This window comes from Pieris brassicae, chromosome 3 (assembly GCF_905147105.1).
Source record: "Pieris brassicae chromosome 3, ilPieBrab1.1, whole genome shotgun sequence".
NCBI lineage: Eukaryota > Metazoa > Arthropoda > Insecta > Lepidoptera > Pieridae > Pieris > Pieris brassicae.
Genome location: NC_059667.1, coordinates 18707391 through 18732586, shown reverse-complemented (window position 1 = coordinate 18732586; position 25196 = coordinate 18707391). Strand labels below are relative to the sequence as shown.

The window sequence follows — 25196 nt, the reverse complement described above, 5'->3', positions numbered from 1 at the left end:
AGCCCGGTACACAAACATTTTACTAATACGAAGCGTATGACGAGTTTTAAAAATTGCATTTGGCTAAATTCAAATGTAGTATTTTGTTAATTATCCATTGTAACAGTATTTATGACCAGACTAAATACATAAAGCATAGGTTGATAGGAGATTTTTCCCGGGCTAATAACCCCCTGGTTTGAATAAAATATTCGGCACATATAATACAATACTCCTTACCTACTCAACGCCCTTGACTTGCGAACCGGTAGTAATTGTAAATTATGAATCAATTTAACATCGATTTCTGTTGACGTTTATAAGTGTACGTGGTTACTTAAATGAATAAAGTTATTTTGAGTTTGATAGTTTAAGGTTGAAACCCCAAACTTTTGCAGTAGATACTTGTTGAATGAAACATATATTAGGTCCTTACATATGAAATTGGCGTTTTGTATGGGAGGAACAAAAAGTCGAATATTTTTAAATATAATATATTTAATTAATCAAAGTATGAACCATTGTTTTCTATGCACTTTTGCCATCTTAAAGGTAGTTCATTGATCCCTTTACTAAAAAAACCAGTCAGACGGGAATCAATAAAATCTGTGAAGGCGATTTGGACTGGGGCAGTCCATAAAATAAAACCATTACTAATCAGTCTTAGATAAAATACATATTTTAGTAAATAAATAAAAGCGTAAACCAAAATATACACACACTTGTAGCCAAAATGTGATCTTTAGTTAAAGAAATCGTATCCAAAATTCGCTTTTCGATTTCGGAGTGAGTAGGTAGTTAAATTAACATCTCTTTGAAGATCTAAAACAGACTACAAGATAAATCCATGATTTTGTGTTAACTTTAATGAAGTATTTATTATATTAGGACAGAGTCTTACTTACATTATTAATATGATAATAACGCTTGTAAATTGGACTTAGTAGGTATATATTATATTATTAAAATACATTTTGTTCTTTTCTAAAGCTAAGTCTAAAGATAATTAATGATTTTCAGATTTTACATACGCTGACAATAAAATTGTGCGAGTAAGGGGAAGACGCAGATTGTTTCTATAAATAATAAATTCCATCAATGTTTCTGAAAAACCTAGGCTTGATATTTGTAATGTCGCTGGCTAAGTCGCTATCACAACGCTACCAAAAATTTACACAGGATTTAAACAGAATTTATTAATGTTATCCATGACAATTATACAACTATTTAAAAATATTGATTTAAAACGTATGTCCTTACAAGGCTAAACAAAAAACCGATATTTAAAATTATTATCAAAAACGTTACGTCGTGAAACAATATTTCGTAAAATCATTGAAACATAATGATCCTCTACAGGCCGCCATAGGCTCCGCTTTCTCCGGCGAAGGCTATTCTTTTCGCTCGGAGCAAAGCCGCTAATATGTTATATGGCGCTAACACGCGGATCGCGTATCGACATTTTTATGAAATAAGCTCATTTAATTTAGAAAATATACTTTGATTCCTTGGTTATTTAAAGAGCCGTAAGAGAGAGATGGGTTTTCATTTGATATCTTAATAAATTTCTTTATTGGTAAGAATTTAAAATTATAACACACTATATTCGTTCCACATTTATCCCTAAAAACAGTTATCCTTATAACGTGCACCATTCCACCACACCCTGAAGTCTTTCCACACACTGACTTGTTGCACCTTCTCTTCGTCATTGAGAATCTCACAGAGGTTGCAAACATCTGGTCCATCAGTACCTTTGTATACCAAATGGTTGCGCCATCGAAAGAAATCGTAAAACTTCGTCTTGTTTTCTATTATGCTATTTATCTCGCTTGCAAGTGCTGTTGGACCTAAGGCTCTTGCGTCTATGTAACTGCCATCCGGTAGAAATCTAAATTTAAACGACAATTATAAGCTGGAACTTGTAATATACGATATAAATTAATATAGATTCTGGGTTTATATAAAAATAATGCCAGACTAAATTGATACGAGCCGTAATTATTTAATACAGGAAATTATTAATTTAATTCAGAAAGGCCCAATAAAAACTTTTCTTATAGCATAGTAAGTGACTAACGCCTTAAAGCCAGTATTCATAAGCTTCTTACGAAGTCAATTTTATTTCGGTTTAAAAGCTCATATACATAACTTGCCAATCTTGCTTCTTGCTCGTTTTACGACTTGTAACAATAACGGATCATTCAATCTCATTCAACGGATCATCAAAATCCTTTTCTTAAATAATATTATAAATTGATATGAAATTATTAACCTTACCGACGATATGGTATTATATTAAAGTGTAAAAGCGTAAAGAAATAATTAATACGTTGATAATATCTCTTTTCTCTCATTAAAATTTTGTTGACTGACATTTAGTAATTATTTTTGTTTTAATTATGCGACAAAGGTAGTTAATTGTCTTAATGATAATTATTACTTACTCATTATAACTCACGTTACTTTTACACACAGGTGTATAACAAAATAATGTAAAGCAAAATTGCGTGAAGTCTGTCTTTAATAATTAATATTGTTCGTAGTTCAAAACAAATATGTTTAGTAGAACCAAAATTAAATGCTGCTTGAAATAGTCTCTGACGAAACCATGAGGCAATTGAAGTAATTGCTTTAGGTCAATTACTTAATTAAGGACTCTATACTTTTCGTATTTTAATCTTTCTATCTTTCAAAAAAATTCTTTATTTTTATAACAAGATAAACCAACATTTCCTTATTGGTTTTTCCGCACAACAAACACGGCTTGGGTAAAAATAAATATATTTACCTCTTGTAAACAGCAGCTCCAAAAACAATAGGAACAGCATAATTGTTTAAGGCTGTTAACATTTTTTCTGTTACATAGTCTTCGGAGAACGAATTTTCAAAAGACAGATAGAAATGGTAATCGTCTTTAATCATTTTGAAGCAAGATTTCTCGTTTGTTCTTGGGCAAGTTAAGCTGCCACAGCTCCCATAAATATCCACAGATAAGCCAAATGCTTCTAGCTCATTATTCAGCCTTGAAACATAATGTTCTCTTCCACTTTTTGTTGAACAGTGGGACACAAACCACGCAACCGCCTTAGTCTTCTTCTTCAATTTAGACTTTAAGCCATCGCTGACAGGTGTCATCTTCGGCCACACCATATCTATTTTGGGACCAACGAGCTGGCCATTTTTATTATAGATAGCTATATACCCCCATCGTATATCTGAATCCAATTTATAAGTCCATGTCCAATTAAAGAATCCGTCTAAATTTTTATCACACGCGGGAAAATTGTCAGGTGATTCCATTGCGCCGAATATGAATTTTTGTCTAGGTGATCGCTGAGATGGCATTTGGAAGGGCCAAAGGTGTATGACATCCCTTCCGTTAAAGACAATTGCATCGAAGTCCTTTTGATCAAGAAAATAACTTCTATCGTCTGTCACGTAACAATTTGTGTATTTGCATTTGTATTTAACAAAGGCTGAGTTACCTTCGCCCATCCAATCAAACGGTGCACTGAACCTGCGAGTCCATTGAAGTACATATTTCATGTTTTTGTGACTTAAATGAGATTTGTCCTTTCGGTTTGCTCGTATAAAGTTCATTTTAGTATGATACGTGTAAATTATATAAAAAATCCAAAATAGTATTAACAGCGGGAACAGCGCAAACAATTTTCTGACGAACAAGCGATAACACAACATCACTTTATTTTCAGTGGCGGAATAACTCTAGTTTATAACTACGTCCACTCTTGGCTTATCGAAGTAAGCTAATAACGACAATTTACACCATGTAACAAGGCCCCTATTGTTTTCAAATATGTGTGAGTAATATAAAATACGTAGCATATTGTGCGCCTACGCAGCTTCGATTTATGTGTTTCATACTTTGATAGTAATGACGGAACGGCACTAACGGAACTAACGGAATGACATATAACTTTGGCTGATAAGAGAGATGTGGCTACAAAAAGAATATATTAAATTTAACACTAATAAGTGCAATTTTTCGCTGTCATATACCCAACATTATTGTTAAAGTATGATCATTCTAGTAATAAAGTAACATTTTGTAATTTAACTTCCTGTAGAAAAGAAGACTGTTTTAATGGGGTCTTTTCGCAGTAATATATGTGGTTAACACATTATTTCGATATAATATTATGACATTATAATATTTTTATTATGACACTAGAGTGATAATTACGAAAGAAATGTCTTGCGTAAGTTATGTTTACTAATAGGGGAGTTAGTGCAGTTAATCAAAAATTACTGTGTCTATGAAAACAGATGCCATCTTCGTCTAAACACCAATCATAGATACGCGATGCAGACAAATATTTTCCTTAGACCAATAACCGTCAAACAAAACACAATGACTCTTTAGATTTCAACATACAGGATCTTATGAGGTTACTTTCGTGTCACAGATACAACATAATATAACATTAAAACATTTATTTCAGATAAAAACAGCATACATTAAGATTACGGATAGTAACAATATTTAAAATCTGTTCTTTATCAGTTATGTCAATTTATACCATCTTTGATTCTTCTATATTCTATTTCATGTGATCAAATGATGCATGGCCCATTCTTATTTTATCATTTCGCAGATATATAATACACTGGGAAATTTACTTCAAGTATTTATTTTTATGCATAGTTAAACATACAAATTACACATACATATGTTTACATTAATGTGTGTATTTTTAATGTGAGCCTATTTTTGTACAGCCTTACGATATAAAGTGAAAATTACCAAACTTTGCACATTTTTTACAAGAAATGTATTTATCAAAAGAATAGCTCGCTTATAAGTAAACAATTGAAAAACTGGCATAATTAATCCGTACAACCTCTTATATTTCCTTTTAATTGCCTCATTTGTAATAATTTATTTTATTTAATAAATATTTCTATGTTTACAGTTATCAAAATAGAAGTAAGTTTGTTTTTTCTTGTAAAGTATTTTAATTAATTAGTCTATCTTACTTTGGCCCCTTATCTTGTTAATAAATACGGCTCTCTTATATTAAGAAAGTTACAGTCCCGAACATTTCACAATGATTAAAAAAGTTTTAAAATTGTAATTAAATAAAATATACAACCCAGAAGAACCATTGACATAACACAGTTGACTTGGGACAAAGATAAACTAGTTTCATATAATAATTGCAATTACATTTTTTTTAATGTAAATAGTTTCTATTGAACGTTCATGCCTTGTTCTAAAAAGTAATCTATGTTTTGACTATTAAAAATTATAACGTATATGCGAATACGAATAAAAATATACGATTTATTTTATATATATTTTAGCACATGTTTTTTCTGGACTTATATCATTCAAGTTTGAAAATCTTGACGCCCATGATGAAGTTAGAAGAACAGCGTATTCAAAGCGGCACACTCACATCTTAAAAATCTAGAAGTGGTTATTTCAAAGAATAAATATATCAATCGTGATTATATTTTCTTTAAATCTACCGATTCAATTTACACTGCAGTTGTCCGAGTCTTTATTTCGTGTAGGACCCGGCATCGCTCGTGTCTGGCGCAGTAGAGGCGTGGTGGTGGGTGTCAGGCAGGACCACGACAACGCGGCGACGTTTCGAGGCGCTCTCCGACAGCAGTCAGAGATGTATCAGCAAATCTCACACCCAACTTTGGTTTCGTTCCACCTTTCTAAAAAAAATTAATTAGGGTCGTTCAAAGAAATTAAATATCAAACATAAATGACAGTTTCTCATACATAATGGTAGTAATGTAGCTTTAACTGCGATTCAGTGTTATTACATATATCATGATATATGTTATAACACTAACAATAATTGTTAATCGGAATAATGCAGTACATTCTTTATTCGGATTGTCATAAAAAAATAAAAATTACAATCTATTTATGAAATTCATTTTTATTGTTGTATTCGGGTCAGAAAACGTTTGTTATAACAAACTATGATACCTCTAGTTTAGCTATTTACAGGAAATTGCTTGCAAGTAAACATCTGAATAACGCCGCGAACGATGAAATTTCGCTTCCAGTTCGGAAGGAATTGATTCTAGAAATATAGCTTTATAGTATTGTTAATATGTATCTCACTTGATAAAATATTAACGTTTAGTTTATTACATAATTTATAGTCATAGTTTAGGAATGCGTATGAAGTCATAATACGTTTTAATGAAGCAGTGTGAGCGAAGTGTTAAAGCGAACGTTTCTCATCTCCGATTCCGAGGGTACCAATAACGATTGTTATCCATATTTTTTTACATTTGATAATTAACACAATAATGCAAAACATTGTGTCAATAACGTAAGATTTGACATTTTTAGCGCCTAAATCTGAATAATGCGCATAAACCCGAAAGTCGACTTATACCTTATATAATTTTAAAAAAAAGCTTATACCTTATATAATTTACTAATAATATAATAATATATGAGTGAGTAATATATTATTGTTATAGATTGGTTAAAAACGAGATCAGTTTAATGAAATTTATTATAATTTAAATTAAAGAATTTTTTTAATGAAAATAATTTCCTAAACGTTTGTCCGTTTGACCAACAGGAACAAGTTCAAAAATCTCCATGCCAAAATTTGATTAGAAGGTTTGTTATTGTAGAATACAAAATATAGGCATCAGGCAATTCAGCCACCTTAACAAAACGTGTTATTAGTTGAAGAGAAAATATAATTCTGTGAGAAAAGTGAATTATCTCCGACTTTCGGTGTAGGTAACTGTGACATGAACACATTTTCTCAGAATCTGCGTTGCCTATTACCGTTTTATTATTCACAAATAAGGAAAGACATATTCAAAAATAGTTTAGAATTACTTCGCTCATAAGTCAAATTAAGATCTTTATATTCACATAAAGAAAGAAATATTTGTAAGCACAAGCATTATAGATAATAATTGATATTACGTATTCAGTTTTCTTATTCGGTTACAATTTCAAATTATCAAATATGATAAAGCGAACACAAAAGTTTTTCAAGTTACAAAACTCACCTTTATTGTATTAAGAGGATGCGTATCTTGCTTTTTGTTTTTTGACGAGCTTGAAGTACCTGAAAACAATAAAAACATCCGTTTAATAAAACTGGTTTATTAAATTTTTCATATTCACTATTTACAAAGAAATGTTTGCTGCATTTGCCAGCTTTAAAAACGACTATAATTAGCTGGCAGGCTGCGAGTATTATAAAATAATCAAATAGCAGTTTTATTAAAAAAAGCGCCTTGAAATAAAGGCAGTACGAGATTTAAGTAGTTACTTATACTCTGAACAAAGGTTTTTATGAATTTCGTTATTGAGATATCTGATGTGGGATAATATATTCCATGGCTCATCTTCGTTGATGACATATATCTTAGAGAGTGATTATTTATAAAACCTTGACAAAGTTCCTATATAAAAACGAAACACCTGAGATTTTATTTTTCTTACTTTCGATATTCCCACTTAAGACAAACTATTGTACATCTAAAATTACGGAAATATAGCTGAAAAATACTTCAGCTTTTAAAAAAAACCAATTGCAAACCAACCAAACCAACCAACCTATATATTTTACGAGTATTATTTTTCAAATGTATTTTTTTATACAGTTGAAGTTATTTTCAAGCATTATTTAGTAAGTACATAATATTAGTTTCATGCGACTGACGGTAAAAGTCCCCTAGTAAATTATGAAATTCCCGTACAGGTCCAATAAATCTCTAATACTTAAAATAAGCAATTAATAATACACTACAATTACGTTTTAATTATATTTAAAGGGATTCCTTATAGATAATAAATTAAATTATTTATTAAGAAACATATTGTGAGTAGAAAATTCAACCCCGTAGTAATTTTGTTTTTATCTCAATGTACTATAGTTTGAAGTCCTGTCACCACTCGACGGGATAAGGGTCAAACTGATTTTAGCATCTACATTGATCTTTGTTCGTACTTTGATGTACTTAGCTTCTTATCTACCTTTGTTGTCATGAACCCAAGTACATTTTGACAGATGACACACGCTGTCGTTTTTTGATGACACACTTTGACGATGTTTTACACTCGACTACCTTCTTTACCTTGATAAATATATTGAGAAAAATCATAGGATCACAACCGGGAATCAAACGCCTTCATAGTCAGCGATAGCCTTAAGAACCGTACGTATAATCAATAAAAGTAGCTTCCATGTTGGCAATGGCATGTTCGCAATTGGTCAATTTAATATTAAATTATAGTAGTCAATATGATATGCAATAACGAATAAATTTTTGAGGTAGTACAATAAATAGCGGCGCGGAGTATAAACACAATTATGTCAATTTTAATTTTTTTCTTCGAATAAATGTAGGCGTTCCTAGTGATGAAAAAGAGAGAAAGGAAAATGAAATGACTTTATATTAGTCTACTTTGCCGGCTTTAAATGAAGATATGTAATATCAATATATAAAATTTAGCATAACAACCATCAGCTTGTTTACTAAACATTTGCGATATTGAAAAACATTTTAATATATTTGTATCTGAACTTATCTGCTTTGATCATTCCCCGTACTTTATTTTATTTTAAAATAAGGAAACGGAAATATAACAAACAGAACACAAATATTATACAAATATCTCAACATAAATACAAGTTATAATTAGAGTAGCTTTTAGCACAGTTAAGATGTTTTTCAAGTAAGAATATAGTTATAATAGTTAACAATACATGAAAATATAAACACATCACGTAAGAGTACCTACATAAAATACAAAACCGTTACAACAATGGTTTTAGTTAGCTGAATTACATATTCTAGGCATGAAGGCACGAAATCCTCAGGTTATACCTTTTTCTTAATTAAAAAAAATTTTGACAATTTACAATTCCTTGTGTATATTTCTTATGGTTGATGAAATGGTCACTATTTCAGTGTTTTTTGTACTTTATACTTTTAACATAAAAGAGTAAAAATAATTTAAATGTCTCACGATCATGTGATCGCGAAACTATTCCTTTCGTAACAAAACTATCTCAAAGTATGAAACTGTTTAAAAGGCAAACTGAATATCAACGTTCGTTAATCTTAGAAAAAAGCTCAGTTTGCCCCGATAAGTCAATTTGAAACCAATAAATAACTTATAAATTCGTGGTCGGCCTTGGAGGCCCCTAATTCGTAAACGGTTTGGAAATCCCTGGAATTGCAGTTGGCTCCATAAAGTGGTAGTGCGCTAAATCACTAAAAGCACTATAGTGGACGTCTAAATCGGGTGAAATTTCTCTTTTTTCATCATAGCGCAAACATAAAAAAGAACTAAACAGTACTTCGCTTAAAATAGTGCAATCAGAACGAGTCTGTTTTTATAAATAGGTTGTCATAAAGAAAGCAATGTAAGGAAAAGCCTTACATTTATTGCTTTATTTTGTATGAATAAATATATTAAATAATATTTTTATAACGGCGTGCATAATAGCGAGCCTAATAACTGGTTGATAGCATAATGTAATTTACTATTTTAAAAGCAATGTTATATAAAGTAAAACGTACCTATTGTATCAGATCCACCACCAGATATGCAGCAGATATTCTTTAGAAGCCGTTGCAAGGATCCGTTTACTTTCAAGGTGTAGGTGCCGTAGACTAGGGGATTCATACAGGAGTTGGAGACTGCCATCGCGAACAGAAGGTCCTGAACTTTTGGTGGTACTTGCGAGGCTGACTCACGATCCACCATGTACCTGATAAATAAATGTAATCTTTAACCTCATGTTTTCATAAAATCTAAATTAATCAATTTAATAGGATTATAAAGGTTGGATCCGCAATGCGTGATATTAAATAATGTAGAGTTTGCGTCCGGTGTTCGTGCGGTGTCCGTCAAAATGGGAAGGAAAAGTTTAGTAAAAGAGATTGATCCCATCAATTACTGATTCTTACTTAGTAAGCTATATAGAAAAAATAATGTAATTTTTAGTAGTTTTTTAAATTATAATCTAGTCAATATACGGGATTTTCGTTTAAATCCTTACCTTTTGATTTTGTAAGTGATTTAAGTTCCTTTTCAATAGATGAGCGTAAAATATGTCTAAGACATTAAATATCTAAACAAATAACACAGCTGCTGTTATAAATAATGTTTAAAAGGGTTATACCAACTTTTACTTAATAAGCATCTGTTTTTGTCGGAAAAGTAATATTCTTGCTGAGTAAGTTTTTGGCGTATGCAAATCGAACATAGAAATACAAAACTTCATCTAGACTGCCTTTGTAATATACGAGTAGTTCGACATATTCAACAAAGAAATTTGGGGCACCGCCCTAAAAACAAACTCATGGGAATATACACTACTAGAATTAAAAAAAAAAATTATTTTAATACGATTGTATAACCTATTCTAATAAATAGAGTTTGTGTTAAAATCTTTTTTTTAAAAGTCTCGCAACAATTTAAATCTCTCACGATCATGTGACCGCTAAACTATTCCTTTCGTAAAACTCTCTCAAAGTATGAAACTGTTTAAAAGGCAAATTAAAACTGAATATCAATGTTAGTTAATCTTAGAAAAAAGCTCAATTTGCCCCAAAAGTAAAAAACGTAAGTAAACTTCTTTATCGGTCGTGGAAAAAATCGACTCATTTTTCGGTTACGCGTCACATTTTTCCGTTACACGTCACATTTTTCCGTTACGCCCCATATTTTTCGTGTCCTCGGTTGATTCGAAAAGATTCGAAGCCATTGATAACAAAAATACATAATAACGATAACATTGATAGGAATAATTTCAATTACAATTAATGAAATTCCGTAATAATGTAAGTAGTAATAAGGTAAACAAAATATTTGTGTTATTTGTATTCATGTCCATGATAGTAAAAGCCTTCTGTTAAACTTTATCTAATTTTTCGAAAAATAAGGTCGTAAAGAACTTCTTACGTGTGTACACTAGTATACGCACACATTTAAAAAAAATATCTCTTAACCGTTTGCTTAGAAATTCCTACGAAAAAGTTAATTCGTTAAAAAAAACTAAAACCAAAATACAATATTAAACAAACGCTGAACTGTATGTTTGCTTATGACCAATTATTTAAGTTCCTATTTGAGTATTTGAGATCCCATACTCGGCCTCCGGGTCACGCTCGTAGTAATTGTTTTAACACGGTTGACGCCTCATCCGAGAAAATACGCGAAGTACGGAAATTAATTAACAGTGGTTACAGGAACGTATTTGTGTAGAATATTGTCCAGTTTTTATTGAATGTATCTTTGAAATCTATTAAATTAATTTTAAACTGATTTGACAAATCTAGTTTTACTCTCTTAATCTAAAGTTTCAAGTGTTTGAGTTGAGTTTTTTTCTATATTGCTATTGTTTAGTTACTGTGTAATTCATTAATACTCCAAATTCGAGAACGTTTGCTCAGTGATTTTTACTTTAAGTTTCTTGTTTTTCTTCGAATTTCTTCATTTACAAGAGCTTATATTTTCTTTTATGTAAAGCAATGTTTTCTGAAATCGGAAAGTTTCTCAGAAATCAGAATAGTCATACAGAATACCTGTCAATGATGTTAAATTAGTCCCGACATGTCGACGTCAGAAATGTCTGTTTCTGATGCATACGATGAATTTGAATTAGTAATCACTCCTCCGTGAAGTTGAATATCGTATATAAACCTCTAGTTCAATTTTTAATATAATATATATCATAGTCAAACGTTAATATGTATGACTGGTTTAAAAATGTAATTACCACAAAAATGCTTTACAAAATTTCAGTAAATCTAACTGATCTAACGAATTGTGCAATTTTAAATGTCATTACCATTTATGAATAAAGAGTATTTTTTTATTTAAACTTACAAATAAAAACCGTAGTATTACACCTAATCTAACAAACTCACAGATTCTAATACTTTATTGAAGTTTAATTGGTCAAATCCCAATTTCCTAGTTTGGACGTTTGACTGACCAAATTAAGTTTTCCTATGTTTGACGAAAAAATTAATTCCTTCAAGTGTGTGGGCTGTGACTAAGACTTCAGGTACGATCTAATGATTGACTAGTCAAACTCAGGATGCCTGAGATTCGAGGTTTGACTACAAAAAAAAATTATATCATATCATGCTGCTCATATCAATATAATATATGTATGGCATATACATACATTACATTGATATGAGCAGTGTTGGCCTAGTGACTTCAGCCTGCGACTCTCATCCCTGAGGTCGTAGGTTCGATCCCCGGCTGTGCACCAATGGATTTTCTTTCTATGTGCGTCAGGCACAGAAGGCTGATCACCTATTTGCCTATTAGTTTAACAAATTATCATGAAACAGATACTTGTTTTTAATAAATAATAAAAATTTACTCTTACCACATAGCCATAGTGGCGTAAGGAAGCCAACACAGCGCGAAAACAAAGACAATGATAACTGTCATGCGCAGAGTTCTCTGTCTTGCCCTCTCCAACACCCGTCGGTCTGAACGTCGTAGCCGCACATTACCGATTCCATTTGTATGTTCATGTTTCTCTGTTTGGGATAAAATTTAGTAAGTTACACAAATAAAATTGGTATTTTAATTATTCAGTATTGAAAGTTCACTGACCGAGCGTTGATTTTATAGAAAATGTTCGTTTTAAGAATTTGATTATATTATTATCGTGCCGCTAGACCTAACACCTTCTTTAGAATCAGTATTAGCCTTTAGTTAAGGAAATGATGAACGAGTCGTGCGTTTCATATCTATCGGTGAACATTTATTGGAAGGAAAACATCGAATCAGATTCGTTAGATAGTGCATATAGCTGCGGCGTAAGGCTTAGCCGGTGATCATAAAACGATAAAATACACAAGTGTTGTTGTCACGCTTAATTTACTTACATTGAAACGCAGTTAAGAATGTTGAACGATGAAATCACTACAATAAATAATCAATAGTCAATGATTAGAGGAGTGTGGAATGATACACGGAGTATTGAATTTGTTAAATTCTATTTATTCGTACCGATTTTAGGTCAAATAAGCTGAATTTTCAAAATTTTACTATCAAATTCCTGCGGGTTATAATTTGTTGTTAGTAGTGGGTCCTAAATCTTGTCCAGTTTTTTTAATCCATGGCTGAATTTTCTTTCAGAGACTGGACTCTTGCTAAAAACTACCAGGAACTATAGAGCTATTGTGTGTGCAACTAGAACTCTATTTTTGTGAACTAGTGCTCTGCTGACTTCACTGACGCGGGAATGTCTTAAATCCACAAATGACAACATGTCTGACTCATGACTGACGGCTGATCTTTGATTATCAAATAAACGGATGCAATCTGAGGCCGAGGCCTATATAATACTTTTGTTTTATGTGATTGACGTTTAATTTTGAATAGGTTAAATTTAATGTTTTCTATTGTAAACTCATTAAAGTCTTTGTTATACGGCGAAAGTTATCATTAAACTTGCATAAACGACTCCTAGAACTTACCTATGGTAAATTTTACCATTCAATAATTTACAGACTTCTTATCTTAATAAATAAAAGAAGCAGAGAACTATTTCCAGAAATCGTATAACCGTTCAATTATTCGACCGCATACAATATTTGTTCTCCGTCCAAAGTGCTGTTTGACCTCAAACATTTAAGGCCATTACAAATTTTAAAAAGCATATAAAACGTTTTCTTTTTTTTAAGATATAAAAATACTTTATAATATTACGCAATACATAGATAAGTTTTCTTGGTGTCGTATTTTATTCACACATAATTTCCGTCGTCAGACTGACGGCTGATCCTTGATTATGGAATAAACGGATGCAACCTGAAGCCGAGGCCTATATAGGGTTGTAGCGCTACAGGATTATTATTACTTAAATCTAATTAAAGAAAAATCAGCACGGTAACGGGATATAGTTTTATTTATCAACTAATCATATCGTTTCTGTACTATATGTAAGATTGAAAGCTTTATACATAATTGTAAATTTTATACAATAAAATAGTAACACATAAAAGTAAATAGTACTGCGAAATACAATAAAGAAATTTAGAATTAAAGCTGCCGCTTAAAAGGGACATATTAAGCTCATTCCAGAGCATAAACTCAACTGCATTTTGTAGTCTACAATATGGCAGAAGATAATAATATAGAGACATATTAGGAGACAGAAGAAAAGATGCTATCGTTTCGAGATTCAGAGGATTTCTGCAGATTCAGACCGTAGTCTTTATATTTGTTCAATTAAAATTTGAACCAAAACGTGTAAATAAAAGTTTACTAGTTTAAGCACATTGAATTTCGGGAAATAATAATAAAACACCACAAACTGTTATTTGCCTACAAATTCGTTTAGCGTTACAGGGTCACGCCTGTCGAAAAGTGAATTTTGTCTTAAGCCCCAGTACAGTACACAAGTTACTACAAGGACACTAGGTCTAATATACTATTCGATCACATTACGTCTATTATTTATCTACGCCACGACTATAATTGATACTTTTGATGCTAAAATAACACTATAAATGACATGCAAATCGAATAACATAATTAATATTATGTCGCTAGTGGATACGATAATAGTGACATAATGCGAATTGATATTAGTAGATAGTAAATATTTCTTTTTTAAGTAGTTAAATAATTTTTATTTATTCAACAAACGTGTTCCTGTGGTCCTTTATGCTTGCACATCATCGCTGTATGAGTCAAAGATAGATAATGGCGTGGACCAGAGCGGTTGTTAATAATACAAAATAATTATGTAAGATAAAGTCAAAGTAAACTAAGTAGACATTAAAAATTTCGAAACTGTCTTAAAACTTTTACACAAACAAAACAAGATGACTCTATAAAGTAGCGAACGAATTAAAAATATAAGGATTATTCCAGTGCTAACTATCCACGAACTAATTTTTTTTTAATTACTTTAAGTTTCAGACTACGCTTATACGAAACAGATCTCAAAGCAGGAATGACTATTTCGACTATTTCCGTTTCGGCTTCAAACGATTTTCCTTTGTCGGTGTTAACACTTTTATCCTATACCTCACTGCGTAGGCAATGTGTGCATTTTGACATGCAGTTTTAGAATTTTTTACCGAGAAGATGTTCATTTCAAATGCGCATGCTAGTATGTACTTATGCAAAAAAATCCAGAATTCTTTATCTGCCTACTTATATATGACATTCTATTATAAATTTTTGTGTACTTTTTACTGCCTAGGCTCTATCTGTAAATTATTTTATCCATTATTATCGTATCCATTTAAGCAAAAATACTTTTATTTTATGTCATTGACGTTTAATTTTTAATAGGTTAAATCTAATGTTTTCTGTTGTAAACTCATTTTAATCTTTATTATACGGCGAACATTAAACTTGCATAAATGACTCCAAGAACTTACCTGTGGTAAATTTTACCATTCAATAATTTACAGACTTTTTACCTTAATAAATAAAAGAAACAGAGAACTACTTCCATAAATCGTATAACCGTTCAATTATTCGACCGCATAGAATATTTGTTCTCCGTCCAAAGTGCTGTTTGACCTCAAACATTTAAGGCCCTTCCAAATAACCGTTGCCATTACAAGTTTGTAATTAAGATATAAAAATCCTTACAGTTAAGGGAAACTTTATAATATTACGCAATACATAGTTAAAATTGTACGTTAAGTTTTCTTGGTGTCGTATTTTATTCACACATTATTTCAGACGTTGAACCAAGATGTAGGAGCACTCTCTCAGTTTTCAAGGAATATAAAGGCACAATGAGTAAATTGCATGAAGCAGCTCCAGAGTCACACATCACATATCTTTTCCCATGATCAATTGTTATATAGAACACAAGAATGTATTTTATGGTAGAATAAACTACAGAAATATGATAAAATTTAAAAATGTGAAGATTAACGAGTTGTTTCCCCTTAAGCATGTCACCACAATGTAATTACATAACATTCTTCTGTCAAACAGACGTAACCTTTGTTACAGAGGAAATCGGAAACTTTAGGAGATGTTCAAGTTTTCAATATATTCAACCTCAAATTAAGCAAACATTTCATACGAAAACTTTAATGAAATGAAGTCTAGCTTAAAGTTTAATAATATCGAGTGTTCAAATAGGCTTAATTTCACTGTAAATGGTTTTGTTAGAAATATTCATTCATTTGAAAAACAATTAGATTCGTTTAGTTTTGTACTGTACAATGAAAGACATTATAAATTTGTTTCTCATATTGTACTGCAGATAAGAATGCTAGGGGGAGATATTTATGTCAAATAATGCGTGCTAGTTAATGATAGATTTTTTTTAATGAATATATTTAAACTAAAAAGTAAAACACCTTTTTTACCTGAAATCTCCTTGCTGCTGGCCTGTATCTCATAGAAGATGCGTACATAGCAGGCGGTGATAACGAGCAATGGCACGAAGTACATCGCGCAGACACAAAAAACATTATAGGCGACCTCTAAGCGGTAACTTGCGAATGCGCCAAACGATACACACTGCTCGAACGCTGCTACGTATGGGTGTCTCTTCACCCGGAATACGAGGCTCTGTTGAAAACAGTTGTCTATTTATTAAACTGACTTTTATATTTATAACAATTATAATAATGATTATTGAGATTTTGTTAACAAAGTTCACATTATTTTATATGTATAGAGGGACCTCTATACGGACTACACTTTTAATGAAATATGTGGCTACATCATTGCCGACTATATCCCGAAAATACAAAAAACATTTTAATGTTGCACATGGCTGAAAAATGCATATCTCGGCAATACTTCTGCAACAGTATTTTTTGTGTTTACACGGTCTATATACATAACTATGGCTGCAATGGCGGACAAACTCATACGCGTTGCAGCAGCTTCTATTGTTTTAAATGCAAAGTCGAAACAAAAAAACTAATAAAAATGTGGATTTGGCCTTATTTAAAATGTATCCTACATTAGATATTTTAAGTCTGGAAATAACACTGGAAGAACAATTATTTAAAAACTTTACACGAATTTCACGAATCGGCAAACTTGGCAAACTTCACATGGCAAGAAAAGGGGTCGCACTTAGGCCGTAAAGTGAGGCATCAATAATATTGCTGAGAAATATTGCAGTATTTTCGATTGCAAAGTGATCATGCCGGCCATACGGCTGGGACACTAAACATTCACCTGATATACATCGCAAATCGAAAATATTTCGCAATACCTCCTGGCCATACTAAAAATATTGCCGAGTATTGCACAGTCTAGCCGTAAATGCTGGCTGATGTTACCAGCCACACCCTTTCAGCTATACATTTTCGTGAAAAAATGGCCCGCCTAGGAGCCCCTTAAGGCATGATCTTTTTCATGAAGATTGTTGCCAACGACCATACCAAATTTGACATTTAATCTTTTTTTTTATTTTTGTCACTTGATCTAAAGAATTTAACAACTTTTACCTTTTTTATTCAATTCAATTCGAAATTATAAAGAAATCCAAATTTTAAAATATTTACTAAAACTAAATTGTATTGTAATACATAAATTATATTTAATTTAATTTTATAATTCGTTCTTTTTATTCCCAACTTAACTAATTTACGTTTCGTTGTTGCCCACTATCCCCTATTGGAATCATTCAATTCCATTACGTAATTTGGATAATCTTTTTAAATGGTGTTAAATCATCTTCTTGGCTTGGCAAGGATCGCTCCCTATTCGCTTTGGCGGATTAAGGAGTAAGATAACAAGTGCAGCACATCCAGCGTTTCTCTCATTTGCTCACAAATCTAGCAGTCTGGTAGGTACAATCCTTAGATCTTATTCTACAATCTACAAGATTGCGGATTTAACTGACGGAAGCTTGAATTTACCTTCTAAAATCAATTTTCATCACAGCGGGGATGATCCTTATTAAAGCACATCTCAATTACAGGCCGTGCAAGGCAGTGGAGTGGAGTGGAGGAAGCCTTAATGCTTACCTCTAGAAAAACACTGGCACCCTTTTGGATACTGAATCAATTCGAATTGCCATCAGCCTTCGTTAAGTAGTGGCCATACATCCTCCTCATAAGTATCCCTGTGGCATTGAAGCGCGCCACGCCGCGCTCAACGATATCATACGCCGCTCAATAGTGTAGCAATTTTCAACAGAAAATAGTCAACGGGAATCGTTATCTATGGCATGCGGTCGGATCCAAAGAATCAAAAATCGTGCGATGCGACTTGTGTGGACATGTTAGCCCCGTCTCACCGGGATACTGATCTGACAAGCTGGCGCGACCGCAGAGCAGTAATAAACAACAAAAACGTTAGACCCATTCCTTCTACTTTTATTTTGTTTCCTGTGCAATAACGACTATTAAGCCGTAGGATTCAAGAGGATAGGCGCTAATGATAGAGTTATGTTGGCGCCTGGTAGAAAGAACCAGTGACCCCAGTACTGGAGCTTTCCTCGCTCAATAAGTATCGCAAAACAACCAGTAAATGCTCCCAGCATTTCAGCTATTTTCTATTTAAAATTCTTATTATTATTACGTAAGTTGTAGCTTAAGTATATTGTTATTTAAAACTGTATTGTAAACACTTTATACGTATCTAACATAGCTCAATATATAATGTAATTTCCTTTCTCAACATCATTGTATTTTATAAACAATTTTATTATAAACAGAACTGTTTTCTTTAAAAATTGTATCCAATTAATTAGCTACTGATATTATTTTCTGTACAACGATGAGAAATATCAAGGTAAAGGTACGTAATAAAGATATTAAACAATAACTTACCTTTATTTAATAATTAACTTTGATCTATATAAACGAGAAAGTTGCTAATTCATACATCGTAATGATTAGTTTCTTCTCCTAATTGTACATATTGAGTCTTTAAGTCTTAATTTAATGTCTTTCGTTTCACAATTAGACATACTTTGATAGAAAATACAACAAAACATAGTATTTAATTTATATTGAGGACTACTAAATATAAAATCCTACAATATAAAATTACTACTTGTATGTATCGTATTAATAAAAGATTGATATGGCAAACGAGATTGTTACTCTGTGCTCAAGCATACCAACGTGGAATAATATAATAAGAATAAGAAGAATTTTCCTTTCTCCGAAACAACATTGTTCTAAAAGAAACTCAAAGTCGTTTCAGCAATTTATATGTAAACCTTTAAAGAAACCATCGCCCTGGAATATTTTTTGATTCTTATCTTCTTGATAATTTACAAATTTTATTCCCGCGTGTATTGGACACATAAAAGAAAACTTGAACATAGATAAAGCATAAAAGCAATATCTGCTTGTCCACTCAATCAAAAAGTAATTTAGAATATTGTATTCATGAAATCTTTCATACTTTATTAAAATTATTTCTGGTTTAAGGAAGCTTCCGCTAATCTTTTTTTTTATTTTTGTCACTTGATCTAAAGAATTTAACAACTTTTACCTTTTTTATTCAATTCAATTCGAAATTATAAAGAAATCCAAATTTTATAATATTTACTAAAACTAAATTGTATTGTAATACATAAATTATATTTAATTTAATTTTATAATTCGTTCTTTTTATTCCCAACTTAACTAATTTACGTTTCGTTGTTGCCCACTATCCCCTATTGGAATCATTCAATTCCATTACGTAATTTGGATAATCTTTTTAAATGGTGTTAAAACATCTTCTTGGCTTGGCAAGGATCGCTCCCTATTCGCTTTGGCGGATTAAGGAATAAGATAACAAGTGCAGGACATCCAGCGTTTCTCTCATTTGCTCACAAATCTAGCAGTCTGGTAGGTACAATCCTTAGATCTTATTCTACAATCTACGAGATTGCGGATTTAACTGACGGAAGCTTGAATTTACCTTCTAAAATCAATTTTCATCACAGCGGGGATGATCCTTATTAAAGCACATCTCAATTACAGGCCGTGCAAGGCAGTGGAGTGGAGTGGAGGAAGCCTTAATGCTTACCTCTAGAAAAACACTGGCACCCTTTTGGATACTGAATCAATTCGAATTGCCATCAGCCTTCGTTAAGTAGTGGCCATACATCCTCCTCATAAGTATCCCTGTGGCATTGAAGCGCGCCACGCCGCGCTCAACGATATCATACGCCGCTCAATAGTGTAGCAATTTTCAACAGAAAATAGTCAACGGGAATCGTTATCTATGGCATGCGGTCGGATCCAAAGAATCAAAAATCGTGCGATGCGACTTGTGTGGACACGTTAGCCCCGTCTCACCGGGATACTGATCTGACAAGCTGGCGCGACCGCAGAGCAGTAATAAACAACAAAAACGTTAGACCCATTCCTTCTACTTTTATTTTGTTTCCTGTGCAATAACGACTATTAAGCCGTAGGGTTCAAGAGGATAGGCGCTAATGATAGAGTTATGTTGGCGCCTGGTAGAAAGAACCAGTGACCCCAGTACTGGAGCTTTCCTCGCTCAATAAGTATCGCAAAACAACCAGTAAATGCTCCCAGCATTTCAGCTATTTTCTATTTAAAATTCTTATTATTATTACGTAAGTTGTAGCTTAAGTATATTGTTATTTAAAACTGTATTGTAAACACTTTATACGTATCTAACATAGCTCAATATATAATGTAATTTCCTTTCTCAACATCATTGTATTTTATAAACAATTTTATTATAAACAGAACTGTTTTCTTTAAAAATTGTATCCAATTAATTAGCTACTGATATTATTTTCTGTACAACGATGAGAAATATCAAGGTAAAGGTACGTAATAAAGATATTAAACAATAACTTACCTTTATTTAATAATTAACTTTGATCTATATAAACGAGAAAGTTGCTAATTCATACATCGTAATGATTAGTTTCTTCTCCTAATTGTACATATTGAGTCTTTAAGTCTTAATTTAATGTCTTTCGTTTCACAATTAGACATACTTTGATAGAAAATACAACAAAACATAGTATTTAATTTATATTGAGGACTACTAAATATAAAATCCTACAATATAAAATTACTACTTGTATGTATCGTATTAATAAAAGATTGATATGGCAAACGAGATTGTTACTCTGTGCTCAAGCATACCAACGTGGAATAATATAATAAGAATAAGAAGAATTTTCCTTTCTCCGAAACAACATTGTTCTAAAAGAAACTCAAAGTCGTTTCAGCAATTTATATGTAAACCTTTAAAGAAACCATCGCCCTGGAATATTTTTTGATTCTTATCTTCTTGATAATTTACAAATTTTATTCCCGCGTGTATTGGACACATAAAAGAAAACTTGAACATAGATAAAGCATAAAAGCAATATCTGCTTGTCCACTCAATCAAAAAGTAATTTAGAATATTGTATTCATGAAATCTTTCATACTTTATTAAAATTATTTCTGGTTTAAGGAAGCTTCCGCTCTCGGCATTTGTTTTTAAGTTAAAGATTATTTCAGATAAAAATTTTATGAGTATGATTGACACTGCCCTAAAGGGCTTAATTAGTAAATTTAACAAGAATATTCGGTCAATGTCTTTCCCTTTTCACCTTGAGCGCATGGGCAAAGATACAGATGAAGGAAGCTTACTAGTGGTCGGAAACCAGTAGGTCGGCGTAGGTGCCGATCGACACAATGGATGAGCCCGCAATATTTGAAAGCAAGCAATTGGCGGCAACACTGGAAGTTTCTCATTTAGGCGGCCTTTTGACTGCAGGACTGTAGGACTTGTAGGACTTTTGTGACTCACAGAGCCAGCAGAGTGTGCATAGGAGTATCTTAGAATATTACTACTAAGACTTATTATATACATTTTGCTTGTAAGCTTTTAATACTAACTTTGTTTGTCTTCAGATTCACTTCGACAACGCGACGTTATGAAACTATTTAACAGTAAAAAACTCTATTCGCAAACTGTTCTTATAATTGTTTACTCAAGCTACCGAAACAGATTCCACTAAATACAGGTACGTCTATAAATATTTAATATAAAACTGTGCTTGTGATAATTAAACAATTTCTCAAGCATTACGAGGGCGCCCGTATTGCGAGGCATTTAATGTAAACCTCTTTATAGTTCATTCTTAAAGATGTAGACAAAACACACTGTTGTAATTTACCATATACATTTTTGGCCTATTTAAGCTAGTTTGTATTGTTTGAAATCACACAATTTCAACCTTTGGTTCGAAATTAAAAAGCGCGGTTCGCCGCGGTGTGGGTTACATAGCGTTAGCTAGCAGCAGGGATATTGCATTTCTCAGTTACAGTTTTCAGTAGGCTGAAACATTTTGTTTATAAACCATTAATAGAGGAATATTCTTGAGTTAACTTTCTAGGTGACACGAACAGAGCAATACGCGAAAGAGAGAACCTTCTCGAAGCCAGACTGAACATACTCGAACACCGTACGACAAGGACGGAGCAATGTGCAAAAGAGTTCGTAATTTCTAGAATTGTGCGATGAGGAAAGAACACCAGCGAGCCGAAAGGCGACCAGTTAATTCAGTTTCAAGTGCCATTTCAAGAAATTAACATTAAGAAAGTGAGAATAGTGAAGATAAGTGATGAAGTACTGTGTGAACTGCGCGTAATTATTCGAATTAGTGACAGTATTTTGTGTATGGTAATTAATGTATTTCTGCGGGTTCTAATTTCCGTGTTTTTAGTCTAATTAAATTCCTCGTTGATTTATTTAAAAATCCCCCTAGACTTTTGAAATCTACGGCATTTTGTATCCGATCTCCAAGCTTCTGTCAATATTATAAAATAATATTAAAATTTATGCCAAAAACGTGAAATTATGATTATAACAAAAATCTGATATTATCCCAATTCAATTTGCTTTTGATTAATTGTAGAGTTTATTGAAATTTCTATTAGAATAAGATTTATAGAATAATTTTCATCATAATATGCCTTCAAAGATATTTCATTAGTTATACTTGTCATGTGTACAAGTTTGACGTTTTTCGCGAGAATGTCACACGAAAGGCGAACGCAACCCGATGCCTAAAGCTCACATACATAGTAAAAAGCATTTAATTTTGTAGTTCGTGTTTACTTTATCTGTTTATATTATACCTCAACGAAGTATGTAAAAGTCATATATTCTAAAGAAAGAGAAAAAAACTTTTTTACATATAGTTAAAAGAGAAAATGCATTAGTCCCACTAGGATTTTCAGTGTAGCTAGTTATAGTATATAGTCCAATTGACATTTAATGATTTCACATACGTGAATTCTATATTACAGTTACAATTTTATAATTAAGCTACTATTGCACAAGAAGAATACTTTCCATTTCAGCATAGGATAACTTAAGATGATTTTGCTTAAGATTATTAGTGAATGTTTAAACTTGATAGTGAAAAGTTTGTTTTAAATTGGTTAAAGATTAAGGGCCTCTGAAAGATAAAAAGCGTTGGTGAACTTTCTTTTATTAAGTTTAGTTTTTTTTTTTGCGTTTTTAGGTAACTTATATGCTTGTTTGTTATTCGTTGTGTATACTGTATAATCTTGTGTAATTGATGTTTGTTTGCAAAAATGCCACATTGCCATTAGGTATAATTGTCTAGCCGTTAGAAGTTTTACAAGCATAATTCCTTCGAATCTTCGAAGCTATGCAACCCCAAAAGTGTCTTGGCTTTTGAAACGAGAAACTTCCAGTGCCAGTTTTCGTACGCTTTTACCGCATCTTCAGGGCTCGTAAAGCGAATACCTCGAATTTTATCTTTAGTTCTTGGGTATAAATGAAAGTCACAGAACGCCAGGTTAGGACTCTATGGCGGATTATCTATCTCGACACCTGCCATAGTCATATATTTACCAGTCCATGCGAAGGTGTTTCTGGTCATCGGTTAAAGTATGGGGAATCCATCTAGTACAAATCTTCCTGACCCTCAAATATTCATGCAATATTTTTTAAACTTTGACTCATACCAATGCCTAGTCAATGTCCGTATCTGATAGGTCACTCTCTTATCTTCATCTATCATGCATGGTACAGCACTGATATTATCTTCAGTAGTCGCTGTTAAAGGACGTCCCTCACGCGGATCATCATTGATATTGCGTCCATGGCACGAGATGGGGCTTCATTAAGAAATGCTAATCGCAGCCTATCATAGCTTTGTTGTTGAGTAAGCCCACAACGAAAGTCATAATAAATCATTGACTGAAAATTTTCTCTCATTTTCACGTCTAACAAGAGTTTAAGATTGGCCGCCAATTCACAAAAACATATGGCCTATGAATGCAATATACTACATTAGGTTACCAAAGAGATCCAAAATTTAAATTCAAAAAAGGTTTCATTAGCAATGTTTCTAACTGACCAGTTCTAAACATTTTCAGTGTTACCCACGTATAAGCTGATTAGCGTGATATATAATAATAAGTTAAGAAGACTGTCTATTGTCTCAACATGAATTTATTATTTGTGTTATTTTCTATAAGGAACAGTCAACATTATAGACAATTCACGAAAATAATATTTTAATGTTTAAAATGCTTTAATAACGAAGAATATTCATAGGCACGTCTTATGTTATGTAGATTTTTATATTCTAATAACTAGTAATACGCTTATCGTATAAATAGAATTATTTTCTATAAAAAATAATTATTGAACTTAATATATTGTTACGTTGAACGTATCATGTTCATGAAACAGCACAACATCTTTTATATACTTTAACATCATTATATTACTAATTACTTGTGTAATTGTTTTCTTCAGCAGTATAAACTAGTTATTTGTTTATTATTTAGAAGTTATTATGTTGGTAATAATTTATATATTACTTATCAGAATATCGAAGAGTAAGAATGTTTGGATTCTTATTATTCTAAACCGTAGACATAAAAGGCTTTTTCGGTAGAACCCGTTTAGTTTTCAGTGGGTTGGTTTGAATTCAGTTTTGTTTACTGAACGTTGAGTTCCTCTAATTAACTACGCTCGTGCTAGGAGCTTTAGACGTGTTGTAAACACATGGACACACCAAAATTGAACATTGTACATTTGATTTCAGTAATGACAGATTTTTTTCAAACATGAGGCTAATAACAATCTTTTAATTAAAAGTAATTTAATTATAACGCTAATATTTTCATTATTTTAAATTAGCCGTATCAGTCCATAAGTCGTCACTGCCGAGCATTTTTTGGATAATACAAGGCACACCACAGCACAGAATAAAGATTATGACGTAGCTGAAACCACCGCGACTACTCCT

At 32.1% G+C, this 25196-nt stretch overlaps 2 protein-coding genes across 2 annotated transcripts in view; both read right to left on the bottom strand.

Moving 5' to 3' along the window:
• Nucleotides 1-598: 598 nt before the first annotated feature.
• On the bottom strand, nt 599-3730 carry LOC123707734 (alpha-(1,3)-fucosyltransferase C-like). Its single transcript, XM_045658042.1, has 2 exons — nt 2771-3730; nt 599-1870 (listed from the first exon to the last, which is right to left on the bottom strand). Exons 1-2 carry the CDS (start codon nt 3679-3681, stop codon nt 1603-1605), a joined length of 1179 nt encoding a protein of 392 aa, XP_045513998.1. The 5' UTR covers nt 3682-3730; the 3' UTR covers nt 599-1602.
• Nucleotides 3731-5204: 1474 nt separating this feature from the next.
• LOC123707808 (adipokinetic hormone/corazonin-related peptide receptor variant I-like) overlaps nt 5205-25196 on the bottom strand; it is a 43740-nt gene continuing 23748 nt past the window's right edge. Inside the window, exons 5-9 of the mRNA XM_045658157.1 lie at nt 16333-16537; nt 12363-12519; nt 9535-9725; nt 7009-7067; nt 5205-5216 (exon numbers count right to left, since the gene is read on the bottom strand). Coding sequence (XP_045514113.1) covers nt 5205-5216; nt 7009-7067; nt 9535-9725; nt 12363-12519; nt 16333-16537 — 624 coding nt within the window. The remainder of the gene's footprint in view (nt 5217-7008; nt 7068-9534; nt 9726-12362; nt 12520-16332; nt 16538-25196) is intronic.

Excerpts from the sequence above, each read along its gene's own strand:
- LOC123707734 (XM_045658042.1), bottom strand. The coding sequence starts at position 3,681 with ATGTTGTGTTATCGCTTGTTCGTCAGAAAATTGTTTGCGCTGTTCCCG. Across the intron at positions 1,871-2,770 it reads GGAGCTGCTGTTTACAAGAG|ATTTCTACCGGATGGCAGTT; the intron begins GTAAATATATTT and ends GTTTAAATTTAG.